General features: G+C 44.7%; 1 protein-coding gene across 1 annotated transcript in view; it reads right to left on the bottom strand.

Annotated features, from left to right (window-relative positions):
- SNX12 (sorting nexin 12) overlaps nucleotides 1-18,646 on the bottom strand; it is a 232,483-nt gene that overhangs the window by 101,973 nt on the left and 111,864 nt on the right. The window contains exon 2 of the mRNA XM_069612404.1: nucleotides 3,565-3,660. Coding sequence (XP_069468505.1) covers nucleotides 3,565-3,660 — 96 coding nt within the window. The remainder of the gene's footprint in view (nucleotides 1-3,564; nucleotides 3,661-18,646) is intronic.

Genomic DNA, 18,646 nt, shown 5'->3' with positions numbered 1-18,646 from the left:
AAGGCCAAAAGGTGCAGTCGCTTCATATCCCTCAGATTAGAGACTTGAAAGTCTTTTTAGTAAGGGTTTATAGATATTTTCCCTTTCCAAAGGTTTTTGGAGGTAAAGTCTTTGACTGCTGGTGTCGATGTTTTCAACTTGGCTACTATCAATGACTTTGGCGTCAAAGGTGTTGACGGACGAGGAGTCGATGGAATCGGCAATTTAGTCTTCGACGTGTGTTTAGAGGAACTCGACCGACAAAGTTTGACGATTTCTCATTGAGTACTCCAAGTGTCTCGAGGTGTTTAAGGCTTATGGCCAGAGAGCGTGCAGGTCTTTGCTTTGGCTTTATGCTAGTCTTCGACTGGAGCATGGCTACTTCCTTTATACTTCGAGGACGACGAGGCCTCATTCTCGAAGATTTTAAACATTTGCTTACAGAAATGCTCCCACTCATCCTTCGTCAAGGATTTAGTCGGGCAAGTTATGCTTCTTTCCTGAGACGAGTCTTGGGAGGAAGAACAGGGTGATCTACGATGCCTTTTCTTCGACTTTTTCTGAGGATGAGGAGTGCCTGGGGCGAAATAGTTTCTTCGATCTTATTTTACGGGGAGTCAAATCTCGCGACTCATGGGAAGACCCAATTTCTGAAGCCAACGGGAGCTTCACGTGGTATATGTAATTGACAATGACGTCAACCGAGATAGGAGGGCCCAAAGGGCCAACAAATTACTCGTGCTTTTGGAAGACATTTTTTTATTATTATTATACAAAGTCGACGCACAACACCCTGTGCCGAGAAGAGAAAGAAAAATCCAAAGCAGATCAAGCTAGATACAGATATCATAGGATGAGGAATATGTGGGAGGAAACAATCCATTCGAATGGCTTTGCAGTCTGTTTTCTTGGGCATGGCTTCAAAATGACGAAGATCACCATGCAGAGGGTAAATGCCAGACAGACCCCCTGGCGCAGAGAACACATTCTCCAGCCATCTCTCCTATCGGCGCTGTGCCCCACAGAATACTGTAGAGTCCCTCGATAAATGTGGTCCAATTGTACACATAGCTTTGCCACCTTTTTCTTCTCAAGCCTTCCTGAGCATCTTTGATTCCTTGCCCTCGTCACAACCATCCACCTGACTTTGCTCCTCCGTACCACCACATTTTCTATCATATCCCTCTTTTGCCTGCCCTGACAGGCAAATAAACTATGGATAGAGGCCATATACAAATGCAAGATAACATGACTATGTTTTGGTGTGCCTTACCAAAAGTGGATACATGAACGGATAGTTGAATCATGTATAATTCTAAGGTGTATATGTTTTACTATTTTTGGGTACACTTTTCTCTTGGTTTACCTACTAGGACTAACTGTACCTTCTGCCCTCTTTTGAATGAAGCAAAGGCTTCTCTGCCATTGCTACACTGCGAAAGTGTGTTCTAGCTTTAGGTTGGAACCCCGTCTTCCCCTTAGGATAGAGGGTTTCAAAATGCAAGATCTAATTTTCTGGGAGCCATTTAGCTCCTGCATGCAGTTTAGAAAAGCCTGGTTCTCAACACCAACTAGCACCATACAAACAAAAAAAAAACAATGGGATATTAAATCTGTGTTTGGAAACCTGTAAAAGAGCATTAGGACACTTCAGAAGACAAGCATATTGTTTCATATATAATGGGCAGAACAATATCTTACATTCACATGAGATCCAATGTATTGTTATAGCCCCTTGGTTCTCCAGGAGTGGCTACTACTTACTAGCTATGCCAGATACCCAGGAACCGATTCGTTCTCCAAAATAGAACTTCGAAGCATATCCACTGAAGTGACTAAAGAGCCTACTCAGATCTTGAGGTCTGTGGAATTGTAATTTCTCCAATCAGAAAGCACCCAGTAAGACCACCATCAAGTTAACTGCTGGCAGGATGGCCATTCCCTTACCTCCAAGAAATAATGTGTGTGGCCGAAACAGACAGCAATCGGGAGTATCACAAACTAAACAGGACCATAGCGAGATTGACAACTATTGAAGTGCTCGATAGCTCCACCTGAGCATGCAAGATTATACCAGGCATACGACGCTGCAAGTGGCCATTTGAGAGTTTCTCTGAACAGAGGTGTCCCTGGAATGGTTTCGGCAAGCTGTGAGAATATTCACACTACGTAGTTAATTTCACAAAGATTAGCAAATATGCGGAGTAGTTGTCTACTTTGCGGTATACTGGTTAAGAGCCAAAAGTAGTTCGGGAAATTCCCTGCCAAAAGCCATAGAATATACATATCGTCCCATTATGGCTGTACTCCACAAAAAACATATGCAAGGACTAGCTTTTAAAAGCATTGGCATGAAGTGTCTTGGCACAGATATTAACAAGACATGTTCCTACTCTTGCAGTCTTTAACAATGCTGCTCTTTGTAAGCAGGATCAACGCTGGCAATTCAAGATTAACAGAAAGCTAAACTTGGTTTGCTTTTTATACTTTGCCATTAAATTTCATTTAAAGAAAGTACTTGTTTGGCAACAAAACACACCGAAGTGCTTTTTTGGCAAAAACATTTAGTGTGCACCATTTCCTTTGATGAGATACTAAATAAACTTTAAAAAAAAAAGAAACATGTGGTTGTTCAAAAGAGGAACACTTCCCCTGATCCTCTAAGAACACGTCCCTTATGATTTGACAAGATGAGCTGCCGGTCCTCTCCTACTAGACAATAGAGGCCTAGAAGTCTCAAGCAGACAGGTGTGACCCACAGCAAGACAATGCATGGTTGGCAAGCAGTGCCCATGTCATCAGACCGGTTTCTCCCATGGGGGCTGCTGCAAAGGAGGTACTACAAATGGAGGCGGGAAGGAATTGGCTAGCAAGCAGAGGGCAGGGTCTGACCCACACCTCATTCGCGATGTACACTCTTGATAAAAAAAGGGACTAGTATACTAGGTTTGTAGAAGTGGTCTCCCTGAAAAGAAAAGATTTTCCTGCTTAGCTACTCTCCCAAGATCACAATTTGCTAAACCAAGCCATGCAGATTTAACTCAACTGACATCAATATTTTACTGACTTCGCCCAGCTTCCTACATGTCCTCAGAGTTTGGTTTCCTTGTTCAAAACAAAAGACTATCGAGCACAGCCACTGCCGTTCTCGTTTTGCTACTGTGTAAACAAGGAGTGCTGTTTGGCTCTGCCAATCACAACTTTCTTTTCTTAAAGTTCGGAACGACATAGGTCTCACAGAAATGGAACACCCCGATCCTTTTCAATAGCACAGACCTACGTCAGTCCGGTTTGGAAAAAAACACAGTAACTTAGAAGCCAGACTTTTACCAACATTCGATTAAAACCCAAATAATTGATTTTGAAGACACGAACGAATTCAGAAAAAGAATAGTGCCTTGTAGTCTACAACTATCATTATTACACAAACCAACACTAGACAAGTCCTACTGTAAAGCCGTAATGAAGGACCCTCTCTCAGGATATAGCCAGACTATGGAACGTGCCAATGCAGAGGACTGTGGCAAACAACGGCACTCTACAGTACAGAGAAGGAATCACAGTAACCGTATGGACGGCACTCACCTTGCTGTCCCTTTCCAATTCATTCTTCAACCACTCAAAGTCACTGTAGCGTCTCCGGACACAGGAATCTTTCATTTTGAAGATGGGCAGGTTTGTCTGTGGATAAAGTTAGGAAATGTCAAATAGATGCTCTTCTGGAATGAGCAATGGTTGCAGGCTGAGAGAAAAGCAGACCATTCCAAATTCCCATTTAGATCAGAGACCATAAGAAGCTAGACATTAAGAAGTACCGAGAAATAACAACGTAAAACAGCACCGGCACAAATGTGTCCGTAAAAAGTTACCAAATCCAAGGTACGATCAATGACACAAGTGGGACTCGCCACATTGCTTGCAAAGCCTGTAGAGGACATTTTCACCATTAGACAACTTCCAAAATGAACTTAAGCCATTTCCATTATTCTTTACATACTTTAAACTCATCCGAAGTGCCTCTGGTGGGCGTTTGCCACTGCAAGGGCTACTCGCTCAACAAAAGTGTTACCCGATGCGGCAAAACCTGTTTACAAGTGATACCGGCCACCAATGGCATGGCCCAGGTAAACTTGTCCTAAAGGAATGTCGCACTGCCTGGTACACTCAATAGTTAGGGAGCCTTCATGTTGGGTCTGTCCATCACTGAGGTCACATGCTGCTGTCAACTACGCCCACCAGTCACTACTGGATTAGTGATGCCAACTACCAGTAGTACCACAGCAAGATCCAACAGTGGGTTCTTTTTTTTTTTTTTTTTTTTTTTTTTTTATTTGTATATAGTTCAATGAACCTTTACAAAATAGCACATTATTACAAACAAAAATTTCAAATAACCAGACAAAATGCAAAACATCTCAATAAAACTGATAAAAGTAGAACAAAGCTTTAACACAATTTTTAAAGGAAAGCAACCCAATAACAAACAAATTTAACACTGAAATAACAAAATCTCTTTCTCAATTACTTTCAAGAACTCTACTAAGGCAAAGATTAATGATCTCTCGTTTCCTTGCATCAGTCGAGTCCAAAGAGATATCATACAATCTGCATAATTCACATTTATAAATCGTAGAAAAAGCTTAGTCCGTACATCTCTAAAATATGGGCATTCTAAAATCAAATGTTTTAGCGTTTCCTTCTGTTCACTACACCTCGAAAATCGACACTTCGTGGCGCCAGAGTTAGTTCCTGCAATTCCCCAGAATTTTGTTCGTTCGAGAGTATGAAATTGATTTAATCTAAATCTCATATAATACATTCTGGTTTTATTACACGGAAATAACGCTATATAATCACAACAGCCATCTCTTTTGTGTAGGAATTTTGCATATTCCTTATAGGTATTCAAATTTGATATTTCCTCTAGAGTTTTACACCAGTCGTACGCAAATAATTTATGTTTAACATAGTTAGGACGTATAAGCAAATCATCACGATCAGTGCCCAAATTATTTAAAATTTTAGCCATGGTTTCAAGGTAGCTAGTAAACGAACTGGATGAGCAACCCTTAGTAAATTCAAAAAGATCCTGATATAAAGAATTATCAGGATAGTTAAGTATTTTGGAATAGTTAGAGAGAGCCCGCCAGGTAAACCTAGTAGATAAAGAAATCAATCCCAACTCATGTCTAATAACACAGTTCGGGATTGATATAGATAAACATAAAGCTCTCTTCACTAAAGTACCCTGTATGGAATCAAGTTGCTTGTACAAATTACCAACATAAATATCCATCGCGTATAAAAGAATTGGCTCAACCTTTAATGTAAGAAACTCTAATAACGGAGTCATTGAAAACTTACACAACTTATAAAAGATAAATTTCATCTGACTTAAGAGTGGTCTGGCTTTCAACTTTAGATATTCCACCCATGACTTTATACTATTCACATTGCTCAAACGATATCCTAAGTAAATGGATTCTTGTAATTCGCACAAACGAGTCCCCCCCATATTCCAGTTGAACTTCTTAAGTTTCTTATTTGATTTAAAAATCATTATGCATGTCTTGGATGAATTAGGTTGTAGATTATGTTCATACGCAAACTTTATGAATGTATTTATCTTAGCTTGAAGACCAGCAGGAGTTAGATCAAAAAAGATAAGGTCATCTGCAAAGGCTAGCCAGTGTATTCTTAGTGAGCATAGCCTTGCTGGTAACATCAGAGTGGATTCCCAAAGTTTATCTATATCAGAGAGATAAAGATTGAACAGTAGTGCAGCAAAATTGCAGCCCTGTTTTAAACCAAGATGAAGTTGCACAGATTCAGTTAGGGAACCACCCTGAGTTAGACGAATTCTACTAGATGTATTGGTATGGAATTTCTTAATCCAATAAATCAGATATTCCGGAATTCCCAACTTACGCATTTTGGTCCATAATACATTCCGCACAACAGTGTCAAACGCAGAAGACATGTCAATGGACGCAATGTAGATTGTGCTCAATTCATTATTATTCACTCCGGCAATCAGATGTTTCATTATAGTGGCATTTAGGGTTGTTCCCATTTGTCGTCTAAATCCCACTTGGCATTTCGAATAGGTCTTATAAGTTGCTAGATGTTTATCAAGCTCATAGATAACTAAAATAGCGAACACCTTTGCCGCCGCATCTGTTAACGATATCAGTCTATAATTCTCGGGCAATCTAGGATCACCTTTTTTATACAATGGGATAAGAATGGAAGTGACCCATGAAGACGGAATAGTGCCACTCATTAAAATATCGTCAAACTTAATTTTTAAGATCATACTCCAGAAAATCGGATCGGACCGATATACGCAAGATGGGATCCCATTGGGGCCAGGGGCACGAGAATTAGATAATTTTTTGATAGCCCACATAATATCAGAGGTAGTCCATACAAATTTTATGTCAGTGTTTGATAGCTCTACATCATCTTGGTTTTTAACAAAACGAACTGGTAGTTCATATTTTTGTTTAACATAAGCTGTCCAAGTTTCAGCGTTAATTATAGATCCATTACGTATATCCGTCATATCCCCTTTTTTAAGGGCAGCCCAAATATCGCGGGAATTTCTACTACAAATAGCTTTGATCATATCACAATTTTCTTTGTTGTATTGCTCTATGTGTACTCCCTTCACTTTAAATTTGTATTCTTGGACTATACTCTTCTTTTTTAATGAATAAAGTTTATCAGGAAGTTTCGCTAATTCAAGCCTTCGTATATCGCGATTTCTAGTTTTTTTCAGTATTTTAATCTTATAATTAAATCTATGTTTGTGATTTGTCACAAAAGAAGCTTGTTTTATTCCAAATTTATTAAGAGCTTCTTTAATGCTATCATTGATCATCTGATTTAAATATTCTATAGAATATAATTCCGGCATTAGAAAATTGACCACATGTTTTAGATGATTTGATACATTCTCTACTAGTCTCTTGCATAAGGTAGGATTCCATCTAAGAGATATATTTTCTCTTTTAATCTCAATGGCATGCATACACTGATTAACATGCCATTGATTCGTAACAATAGAAGTATTAATGGTAATGGGAGCATGATCGCTATAGATTATATCCCCAATTGTAACAGCATCAATGCATGATAGCAACGAATCAGATACACAAAAAAAATCAATCATTGAAGTAATATTGCCCCTTTTCCAGGTATATTTGTTTGAATCCATATCAAACTTCACAAATGACATACCCCAGTCATCGAAATAATCCCGAAATATAGTTCCTCTCTTAAAGCTGTTTGAATTTACCTGTTTATGGTCTTTATAATACACTGGTGATCCAATACATTGTGAATTAAAATCACCACCGATAATAGTATCATATTTAGAGTAAAATGTTGACGCTTGGTTCTCCAGTGAAATTAAATAGTGTGGTCTATCACACCGGGTCGGCTACTCTGACATCCTCCAAAACATTGACCTGAATGGCATTTTGTTTTTAATGAGCATTTTACATTTTCCCCCCACACAGCCTGCCCGCCCCCTACCTCGCATCCCATGCGCACACACATTCCACCCACCTACCGGTTCTGCAGTAGACCATTGTTATGGTGACTTAAAATGTGCACCGCTCCCACCCAGGGGCAGTCTCCAGGGGCTCTGTGTGTTCTTACACAATCTACACTGGTGGCAGGTAAACTTGCAGATGTATACCAGCCATTTCCAACATATGCTGAGTGAGAACGCAAGCCTGGTTGCCAATCCGTAGCCTCTACAGTGGCTATTAGAGCGGGGGAAGGATCTCTCTCCACTAGACCAAACAGCAGAAGTTTCCAAAGGAATAAGCTTAAAGTAACAGTTGTACTGAGTGCTTCAAGCGGGTTAAAAGCACTGCCTCTCCTGTGACAAGGTACCCCACCGGGAAGTCTGGCTACAATAAATAATTTGCCCGGGCAAGCAAATTAAATGGGAACCTGTACCAAGAGTGCCCCTGCCAATCAAAGTACAGTATGGTAGCATGAAATGAAATAAGAAACAGACGCTACATTACACAGCACCGTCCATATTCCCTCCCCATCGTGTTGCTAATGGCTTATAGGTGCTGCTCATATATTTCAGGATGCTGTGCGTAATGTGATTTAATGTGCCAACGAGGGTGGGGTAATGCTCGCACATGTCAAAAAGACTAGCATACAGCACAAATACCCAGGTCAATGTGCCAAGAAAAATAATTAAAAAGAAGAACCCTGCTGCTGCTCGGGCACCAACCTGGTAGTCATGCGGATTGGGCAATGGTTACTGGTGAAGGTTGACAAAATGCGAGAAAGGAGTTGCTTACTATAGTAGAACTCCAGACAGCACAGCTCCTTATGGGCGAGACTTTGGACAGTGGACAAATGGCTCTGGTTCAGAGAGCGGAGATGGACCAATGATTACACATCCCTTAAATGCTCAGGTTACAGACACCTTTCCGTAAGGGCATAATGATATGCTTCGGCCAATACCCCGGCATCAGAACTAGATCTCTGTGTCCTGAGAAAAGAACAGCCGCCCATTCAGTTACATGTATTTAACAGACTCCGAGAGCAGAGGAAAGCGCAGTTAACATTATTTTGATGGCTCGTCCGTCCCAGTGGCGTGTGTCCCCAACATTAAACCCGTTATGCAGGCAGAGGTCTCATAGCTGTCCAAGGTTACAAGGACTCGGGCATCAGTTCTATCCCCAGGTACACAGGCATTAAAGGCTGAGCTTGCCATTTTCTGGTACGCCTCCATTACAGAATTGATTCATTGCGTTACTCTGCTCAAATTCCTGCAGCACCCTGGCATGGTCTTCGCTCAGCAACTCCTGCATAGCAACTCCTGCTCAGCAGTTTCATTTGAGACTTTTGCAGGAAGAATGCTGGCATAGCTCACGTTACACTGCAGTTTGATAACAGGGTTGGAGAAACACTTCTGGCAAAGCTGCTGCAGTCCCTGCTGCAAATAGTAAATCAACTAAGAGCCAAGGGGGAGGATCGCATACAATGGCCCTCCCTTTACTTGTGAAGGCAAGCAGCCACTGCTTTCAGCTACTTTGAACAGTTACTTCTGAAATATCAATAGAAGCTTTTCACCAACCTCGACTGAACCTTGAAAGCCACACATTTTAATCCCTGTATCCTTCCCAATCCATCAGAACGGTTTGGGAAGCTTAAAAAACAACTTGACCAATGTTGACATTTTCGTACTGCATCTTAATTACAGGGCTCAAAACGTGCACTCCCACTAGTCAATAATTAGCTAGTGGCAAATGGGAAATGGTGTGCTGTGTGCATGCAGGTCATTCTGGAGAATAGGATTCCATATCATGAAAAGGACCGTGCCCGACACAGGCTGCACACGACTTCCCCTGTCCCAGTGAAAATCACAGAACTGCATTTTACATAACCGCCCCTGGTGGAGTTGCTTGCATACCCTTCCCTTCCATTCCCCTGTGCACCAGAATTGACACTACTTTTGATTTTTGATTCCATTAAACAGCACAGGCCTCCTGCCTGCTTCCACGATGAGGATGCAGGAGTAGTCATAATTAAGCACTGTGCGCACCATTTGAGCAGACGATGTACTTCCAGCCTTCCTGCTGCACGTTACTACTCAAGGGTTTATGGTGCACATAGCAAGTACTGCTTAGGTTACGTCATCCACACAGCAAAAGCCTGGTAATGAATTAAGTGAATTTGGCACATTTGTGCAGTTCTATTGGGGGGTACAGTTACTTTACTAAAGCGTTGCTGTGCTTAAGGGAGTAATACAATTTCGGTAGATGTAGCACATGTGTAGCACAGATTACCGTATGGGGGTCCTCATCAGGTACCTTTGCCCCTATACACACACCAGCTTATGTCTGATGCCAGAAAGATGAGTAGCAAAGCAGACAAGCCCTGGTAGTTGAAGAGACATGCAAATGCCTTCAGAACAGAAGCTTACTTCTGGTCATCCGAGAGGCAGCCCTTCACAATTTGGTTTCTTGGCACTGTCCTGGACCACTGCCCCTCTGATACTTTTTGTTTAGCCCGTGGGCATCAGGGTGCCCATAACACTCACATGGCAGGACGACCATCAAGGAACAAGACAAAAGGAGTGCGCACAATCAGGAAGGGGTGAGAATCACTTTAAGATCCGTTTAAGGCTTTTCTGAAAGTTCGTAGTGCCTCTTGCAACCTCAAGGTAATGGGGAGAACATTCCAAAAGATTGCTGCCTTTACTGGAAAGGCTCTGCCAAGTCCATTAGTAAGTCTATGACCAGGGCAGATACTCTGCTTCTTACCACTAAAGCGCAATTTGTTGGCAGACAGTATTGTGGAATGGATGATTTTAAATAAGCACGAGCTTGCCCAGATATACATGTAAACCATAGTTCCTGTCTTAAACAGGATTTGTTCCTTGAATGGGAGCCAGTGAAGGTTATGTCGGTGAATGGAGAGGTTAGAACGATTCGCTAACATCTCCTTTTTGACAATGCGTATAGCATGGTTTTGTAGAACATGACATTTCTGTTTATTCAAAACTTTTTTAGGCATGAGCGTGACGCTCCTCTCAATGGCGAGTTGCAATAATCGAACCACGAAGTGATGGTTGCTCGAGCTATGGTGGCATGGTTCTCTTCCGAAACGTACGGGCGAATGTTTGAGAAGGTGCAGCTGATAATTACAATTTTGGATCAGCTGATTGACATGTGCCTCAGAACTCAAGAGTGGCCTCCAACTGAACACCAATCGTTTTCACCTTAGTTTGAACCTGGATGGTGTCTCAGATTCTAAAACTCGTGAACGCCGGATTCAGTTTCGCTCGGGCCTGCCTGGAGCCAAAGACCAAAATCTGTCTTGTTGGTGTTCAAACAAAGTCAGTTGGAGGCCATCCAGAGTTCTAATCTGGCGAAAAATGAAAACTTCCGGATCAAATCGTAGAAATTGAGAAGGTTCTGATGCAGACTGAGATTTTAAACCGAAACCAGATCGTAGAGACCCATTCAAATATTTGGTGGTCATTCAATTCATGCTGGTCAAAAACAAACATTGGAGGGCAGAACAACCTGATTTCTGAGGAATCCCATAAAGACGCTCACAGGCACATCTACCCAGACCTGTGTAATCCCCTGGCTGGAGCTCGCATCAGGAAATTACCCTAATCCACAAGGGCATTACAAAGCTACTGGATTACTCAAATGGACAATATGGACACCAATTTGAGAGCCTCCAGAAAAAAAACAAAGGGAAATAAAAAAAATAAAAAAAAATAAATAAATAAATAAATAAAAAAATCACTTTTTGACTTGCTCTGTGGCCAACGAGAACAACTGCCCGAGTTACATTACTCACCCAACAAGACTAGTGGTCACATTGGCAGTATACCATACCTTTGGGAGCTATGAGGAGCCACACATATTTAAGAGTAGAGTCCCCATAAAACCTGTGTGGCACTCACTCAGGGAAAATGGATAGAGCATCACAAAACAAACAAAAAGTAGGGGATTCTTATGTGGGCAAAGAGCGGACCTTCTGCAATATACAGTGATAGATGCCTGAGATACAAAGGGAGAGTTCTGTGAAACGAGGGGGGGGGGCAGGGTCAGGGTTTCACTAGCAAAGTTATGGTTGAAGAAGCCAAAGTAAGTAATGAGTTAGTAGGGAAGTGTACATGGTGGGGTGCAGTGGTCCCAGGACTAGATATTTTCCAACTGGGAGGGGTTAAGAGGAGAGTTCCATGAGATGGAAAACGATCTATCAAAGAAGTAGGAAGAAATCCAGACCAGTGCTGCTCTTTTGATGTACAAGTCAGATGGTTTGGAAGAGAGAGGGGTGGTTCAGACGCTGACGGCAGTCGTGACGTCAAGGATGCGAAGTATATAGATGCGATTGGAGTGGCGGACTATTATGACATAAGAGCAGTTACAAACTGGATCCTGTTGTCACTGCAAGAGGGTCAAAGACATTTATCGATTTCTACAGAATGAGAGATGATATTGAAAAAAAAATAGAAATTCAAAGACTGGATACTGGGGAAGGAGGGACACATGATCGTTAGCAAGGTTTCAAGGATCACCCAAAGGCTTTTAAAGATTAGTAAAACAGGAGGCCGATGTGAAGCAGGTAGCAAAGATGCCTGAATGAAGGGACAGGTTGAATAGGAGACGAGGTGGGGCTTATGTAATGGTAGCTAAAGCATTTGTATAACCGTCACTTGGGGAACAACAAGAAGTGGCTCAACTTCAGCATAGGAGTAGCATAACAAGTAGAAAACCGAGAAGAGTGGGAAGGAAAAAAGGAGGGAGGGCGTGGTGACAGCAAGCAGGGAAGTTAAGGTGTCCCAGCTTATATACATATTGGACATGAAGTAGAGGGTGCGGTCACTGATGGACAAAGGAGCAGACCAGCAGAGAGATTTCATTGAGATCATAAGTATGGGCAATTTAGCTTCATCCAGAACGGTCATCTGGGTGGTGAGGGCAGTGTGGAGGGAAAGAAGGATGAGAGACAGACAGACAACGGTTCACCATTTTTAACAGTGTTTATTCAAAATAAAGAAGAAAAGGCCTTACTTTCCCTAATCCAAGGGTTGCCCTACCGAACAACTAAAACTAGGATGCTTATCATTGGGTGTAAGAGTCCAAAACACATGCCTGCCCTCCGTCTCAAAACGAACCTATACTGACCGTACCCCTAATCCTAAAAAACCATGGACCAGGAGAATGACTCAGTTCTCTGGGACGCAAAGAGCTTTCCAACGAAAAGGTTACTTTTCAACATTGAATCTTCAAATAGGCCTTGGCTATTTCCTTCACCAGTTTGTTCAGTTCGCTTCCAGAACTTCACATACTGAACTTTGCTTTCTTGACTTCCTCTCCTGAGGGGTATTGAACCCCATCTTCTATTGTATTGTGTACTTTTTGGAGATCACTTCTTACATCTCTTTGCTTCTTTGTTTCCTTCCCAGGATCTGTGTATTGTACTCAAGGACTGCTAGGACATCATTACTCACCATAATAGCATTTCTGAGGATTCTATCTGCTTAGATTCACATGCTGTGCATATGGTCCGACATCCAGTGGTAACCGCAGAGTATTGAGTCTGGTCTTTTGGGGACGTCAGCATAGGCGAGTCTTTAATACTATCCCTATCGTGACGTGTAGTGTACCCAAAATCACTCACGCACCCAGTTCCCACAGATTGTATTTTTTCTGCTATGAGGCAGACCCAGGCTATTGTGAGCGAGTACATGAAGAGAGAAAGTAGTAAGACGTCCATGTTCCTTCCACCCAAGCAGGGAGGGTGCATGTGAATCTAAGCAGATACAATCATCAGAAATGCTATTACGGTGAGTAATGCATGTCTTCTGATGCTTGTTAATCTGCTTAGAATCACATGCTGTGCAAAGACTAGTGAGCAGTACCCGGAGTTGGAGGTGGGTTATGAGAAGGAACAGTAGAGAAAAGATGTCCCAATATTGCTTTCCCCACCTGAGAGTCAGATCTAGAATGAGTGTCTAGGCAATTTTGATTTGTAAAGGTGTGTACAGAACTCCAGGTTGCCGCTTTGCAAATGGACTAGAGGGGAACATATGCAATGAACGCCATGGAAGGCCCAGGGCAGTAGTGTGTGCTCTAGGCTTGAAGGGCAGTTCTCTCTTAGCAAGAGGGTAACAGTGATGCATTTGACAATCCACCTTGAGATAGCCGATTTAGAGACAGGATCCCCTCCTCTGCCAGCTGCCACTGAAACAGAAAACTGGTTTGTTTTCCTCAGTGGTTTCGTTCTTTCCAGGTAGAACATGACTGCCCTGCACACATCTAGTGTGTGTAGGCTTCTTTTGGCCATGCTAGCGGGATTCTGGAAGAAAGTGGGTAGTTCGATCGATTGGTTCACATGGAACGTCAAGATGAATTTAGGCACAAATATGGGATGAGTGCGTAGACCCACCTTAACAGAAAGGGCCTGTAGTTCGCTAACCCTTCTGGTAGAAGTGATAGCCACTAGGAAGGCTGTCTTGCAAGTAAGGTCTTACAGACTTGGCTCAAAGGGAGATTCCCATGAGTCTGGACAAATTTCCCCAACCATGTTATCCAGAGTCTGTTCCCCTTGGAGCGGTTCTGGGGGTACCTGGAGGCGTAGTCTTGGCATTGGGCTTTCTGAGTTGCAAACAGGTCGATCTCTGGGAAGACCCATTCTGCGAAGACATTGGAGACAAGGTCTTCGTGCAGACGCCATTCGTATTCTACGGGCTGTGGGAAATCTCTGCTGAGCACGTCTGCCATAAGATTGAGTTTCCCTGGAACATGTTGGGACAACAGAAACCTCTTGTGTTTGGAGAGCCCACATCCAAATGTTTTTTGGACAGCTTGGATAGTGTGTGCCCCCTTGTTTGTTTAGGCAATACATGGCTGTGGTGCTGTCTGTCAGTGTCACGACCCTCGCCAAAACCCCCTCTGGCAAACTCATTGGCCAGGTGGAGTCAGGACTCGGGCCTCTAGAGCCTGGCATCCACTTCAAAAGCCCTCATGGGGCCAGTCCTGGCGCCTATGGCGCCAGGCTCATACACCATGAAAAACAATGTGCTTGGGAACTACTTTATTGTATTGCCAGCCAACATGGAGGCATCCACATAGCTTGGTTCCTAAGAACCAAGCTATGCGGTCTAGTGTTTTGGGTGTGGTAGCCTAGGGACTACTTTACCTGGACTATTTTGTTGGGGCTATTTAAACCACACCCGAGCAAGACAACACGCTTCGCGTTACTTTGCAGCTTGCAACGTGACGCTCACCGTGTCCAGCTATTTCCTCGAACTTCGGAGAAGCAGAACCTGCAAGGAGACAAAAGGAACATCATTAGCAGCATCATCATCATCATCATCTTATCTGCAGTCTTCATCTTTAAACACTCGCAGCTACTGAGAACAGCTTCCTCGAATCTGCAAGCCTCCCGGACAGAACGACCTGAAAGAGGAAGATAGAGGCAACATTAAAGAAAGCAGTAGAGACATTTACAAATTACGAACAGCTCAAAAGGCTTAGCTGTCTGGTCGCCTCTCGGCTGGCACCACTCTGGACATTCCACTCGCGCTGAAGAACACTGCGACCTAAAAGGAAGGAAAACACAGGTTAGCAAAGGCAAGACGCAGCTTTGAGCATAGCGCTTACTTACCGCATCATAGGGCACTTAATGCGCCATCATTTACCAGCGGGGGCTCAACCAAGCCAGTTCGCCGCGCTGAAGCTCTGCATACCTAAGGGACAAAAGACATTTTAAACAAAAAGGCATGCAGGATAGCAACAAAACTAAACAGCAATAAGACCTACCTGAACAATATCAAACGGGCCGGTGTCAGTGAAGTAACTGGACCGCACTCGCCCATGAAAGACAATGCGCCCCTGCAAAGAAGGCAGGACGGAGAGCACGCCCAATTCTACCACAAGGTGAGGAGAGGGTGCCAGAGGGATTGAAATCATACGGGGGTGGAGGGAGGATACTTACCCCAGTCGGTCAGTCTTGAACACAGTCCCCCTGTATTTTCAGGCAGAACCTTCCCCGCAGACCACATCAGGGCAAAGCCGAGAAGCATACCACTGAGTAACCCGGCTGGGTGGTGTCCCTGTGGATACCAGGTGAGTGTAACAGTCATAACCAGAACTGTCTTCCCTTGTTATGTTATGTTATGTTATTTTGCACTTATATAGCGCCTTATATACCATTGGTATGGTCTGAAGGCGCTGGTAGGTTGAACGCCCTTGGGAACCGAAGTTCTAGTCAGTAGAGGGAGGAGAGAGGGTCCAATAGGTGCGAGTGCGCATCTGGTATGTGTGCAGCTGGTGCGAAATTTCCTGTGGAAGCTGCTTCATAGCGGTAGGTGTGGTGGCTGAGAGGTCAGGAGTATGTGTTCGAATCTGGCAGGAATTATCCAGACCGAGAGTGGCAGCGTAAGGCCTGAGGAGAACGCCTGGCTGGGGGTGCGAGACCAGCAGTGATTACATAGAGTGATGTGGAGTGAGCGGCGTCAGATGTTGATATGAGAACAGTTATACCGAATGGTGTCATAGTATCTCTGTGTTCTAGTTGGGTGGTGGTGTAAGGAGAGAGTAAGCGTGGGGTGTGATATGAGGTATGATCTTTTAAAGGATCCATGCATTCTAGGTATAATATGGCCTTCATGCAGTTAAGCGATTCGTCCGTTCTGCACATTCGTCGGCCCTCCACCCGTCTTCTCGCCACACACGTCCTCTCGCTACACACGTCCTCTTGTCACAACGCGTCCTCTCGCCACACACGTCTTCTCTCCACACACGTCTTCTCTCCACACGCGTCTTCTCTCCACACACGTCTTCACTCACTACACCCGGCCGTCCTCCACACCTGGGCGCCGTCCACACCCGGCCGCCGTCCACACTCGTGGGCCCTCAACACTCGTCCGCCGTCCACACTCGTGGGCCCTCAACACTCGTCCGCCCTCAACACTCGTCCGCCCTCAACACTCGTCCGCCCTCAACACTCGTCCGCCCTCAACACTCGTCCGCCCTCAACACTCGTCCGCCCTCAACACTCGTCCGCCCTCAACACTCGTCCGCCCTCAACACTCGTCCGCCCTCAACACTCGTCCGCCCTCAACACTCGTCCGCCCTCAACACTCGTCCGCCCTCGACACTCGTCCGCCCTCGACACTCGTCCGCCCTCGACACTCGTCCGCCCTCAACACTCGTCCGCCCTCAACACTCGTCCGCCCTCAACACTCGTCCGCCCTCGACACTCGTCCGCCCTCGACACTCGTCCGCCCTCGACACTCATCCGCCCTCGACACTCATCCGCCCTCGACACTCATCCGCCCTCGACACTCATCCGCCCTCGACACTCATCCGCCCTCGACACTCATCCGCCCTCGACACTCATCCGCCCTCGACACTCATCCGCCCTCGACACTCTTCCCCTCAATAGGTCGGTGTGATGGTGCTAGTTTGGAAGCCGGTTGGTTTTAGGAGAAGAGCCAGGTTTTCAGTAGTTTGCGGAAGGACGTTAAGTCCTCAGTTAGGCGGATGTGGGGTGGGAGCGAGTTCCACAGGGTTGGAGCTTGGGCTGAGAATGATGTTCCGCCTATCCTGATTGAGTTTGTCTTAGGAATAGTTAGGAGGCCGGCTGAGCTTGATCTTAGGGTGCGAGAGGGATGATATGGTATTAGTTTTTCTTGAAGATATTGAGGTCCAGTTTTATGCAGTGCTCGATGGGTGAGGCATAAGGTTTTGAAAGCCACCCTACGGGCTACTGGAAGCCAGTGCAGTGTCTTGAGGGCTGGGGATACGTGGTCTCTTGGACCTAGCTCAAGCAGCATTTTGGCTGCCGCGTTTTGTGCTCTTTGGAGTTTATTCAGCTGGTAGGCATGGATTCCGAGGTATAGGGGGTTTCCGTAGTCCAGTCTGGATATAACGATTGATTGGACGGCAGAGACTCTGTTCGGAAATGAGAGGTATGGAAAGATGCGCCTGAGGGTTTTAAGGTGGTAGTGGCAGGACTTTGAGACATTATTGACTTGGCGCGAGAGTGTTAGGCCGGAGTCTAGGGTGCAACCAAGATTTTTCACTGTGTTGGAGGGTGTCGGTGAGTTGCCCATGGCGGGTGGCCAGGGAAGAGGGTGCGGAAGAAGATCGGAGTTGCCGCACACCATGATTTCTGTTTTGGCGGGGTTTAGCAGGAGGTGGCTTTGGGTCATCCAGCGGTCAATGTTAAGGAGGCAGGCTGCCAGGTCGGGTCGGGAGTTGGGCTTCGAGTTCAGGAATTTTAAGATTAGTTGGGTGTCGTCAGCGTAGTTGTAACATATGATGTTGTGTGAGCGAATTATTGGCGGGAGGGTGATCAGGTAGAGATTGAACAGCAGGGCAGATAGACATGCTCCTTGAGGGACTCCCGTGTCGACTGGTCGAGCTTGGGAGGTAAAGCTGGAGAGTGTAGTTATTTGGTGCCTGTCTTTGAGGAAAGAGGCTATCCATTTAAGAGCGGTTCCACGGATTCCTAGGGAGTGGAGGCGGTCTAGGAGGATTGAGTGATTGATCGTGTCAAAGGCAGCGGATAGGTCAAGGAGGATTAGTGCTGCGCATCCTGCGGCGTCTGCTGTCATTTTGAGGTCATCCCAGATCGACGTTAGGGTGGTTTCGGTTCCGTGACGTGATCTGAAACCTGATTGAGCAGGGTCTAGGAGGTTATTGGCTTCGACAAAGGCATTTGGTTGGGAGTAGACGGTTCGGTCAATGAGTTTGGCAAGGAACCTGATGTTTGAGATTGGGCGGTAGTTTTTGACGTCGTTCGGGTCGAGCGAAGATTTTTTTATTAGAGGTTTGACGTATACCATTTTGAATGTCTCGGGAAATATACCGGAGGAGAGGGAGTCGTTTATGATAGATCTTGCGTGCTCCCCTGCGCAGGTAGAGGCAAAAATTCCTTTAAGAGTTTTAGCTGGGCAAGGGTCTAGTGGCGATCCAGATGGTTTGCGGGCAGATAGAAGTTTGAGAAATTGCTCTGGTGATAATGGACTAAAGGATTCGAACGTTGGTTGCGTTGAGGTCGCAGGTGAGGGGCTGGCCGGTGCGGGCGGCTGAGTGTCAGTTGGTTGTAGGAGAGCCAATTTGATGTTTAGAGTTTTAGTCCTTTCGATAGCCGT

The sequence above is a fragment of the Ambystoma mexicanum genome, chromosome 5p, assembly GCF_040938575.1.
Source record: "Ambystoma mexicanum isolate Mex_15411 chromosome 5p, UKY_AmexF1_1, whole genome shotgun sequence".
NCBI classification, from domain to species: Eukaryota; Metazoa; Chordata; class Amphibia; order Caudata; family Ambystomatidae; genus Ambystoma; species Ambystoma mexicanum.
This window is presented reverse-complemented; position numbering and strand designations above follow the sequence as displayed.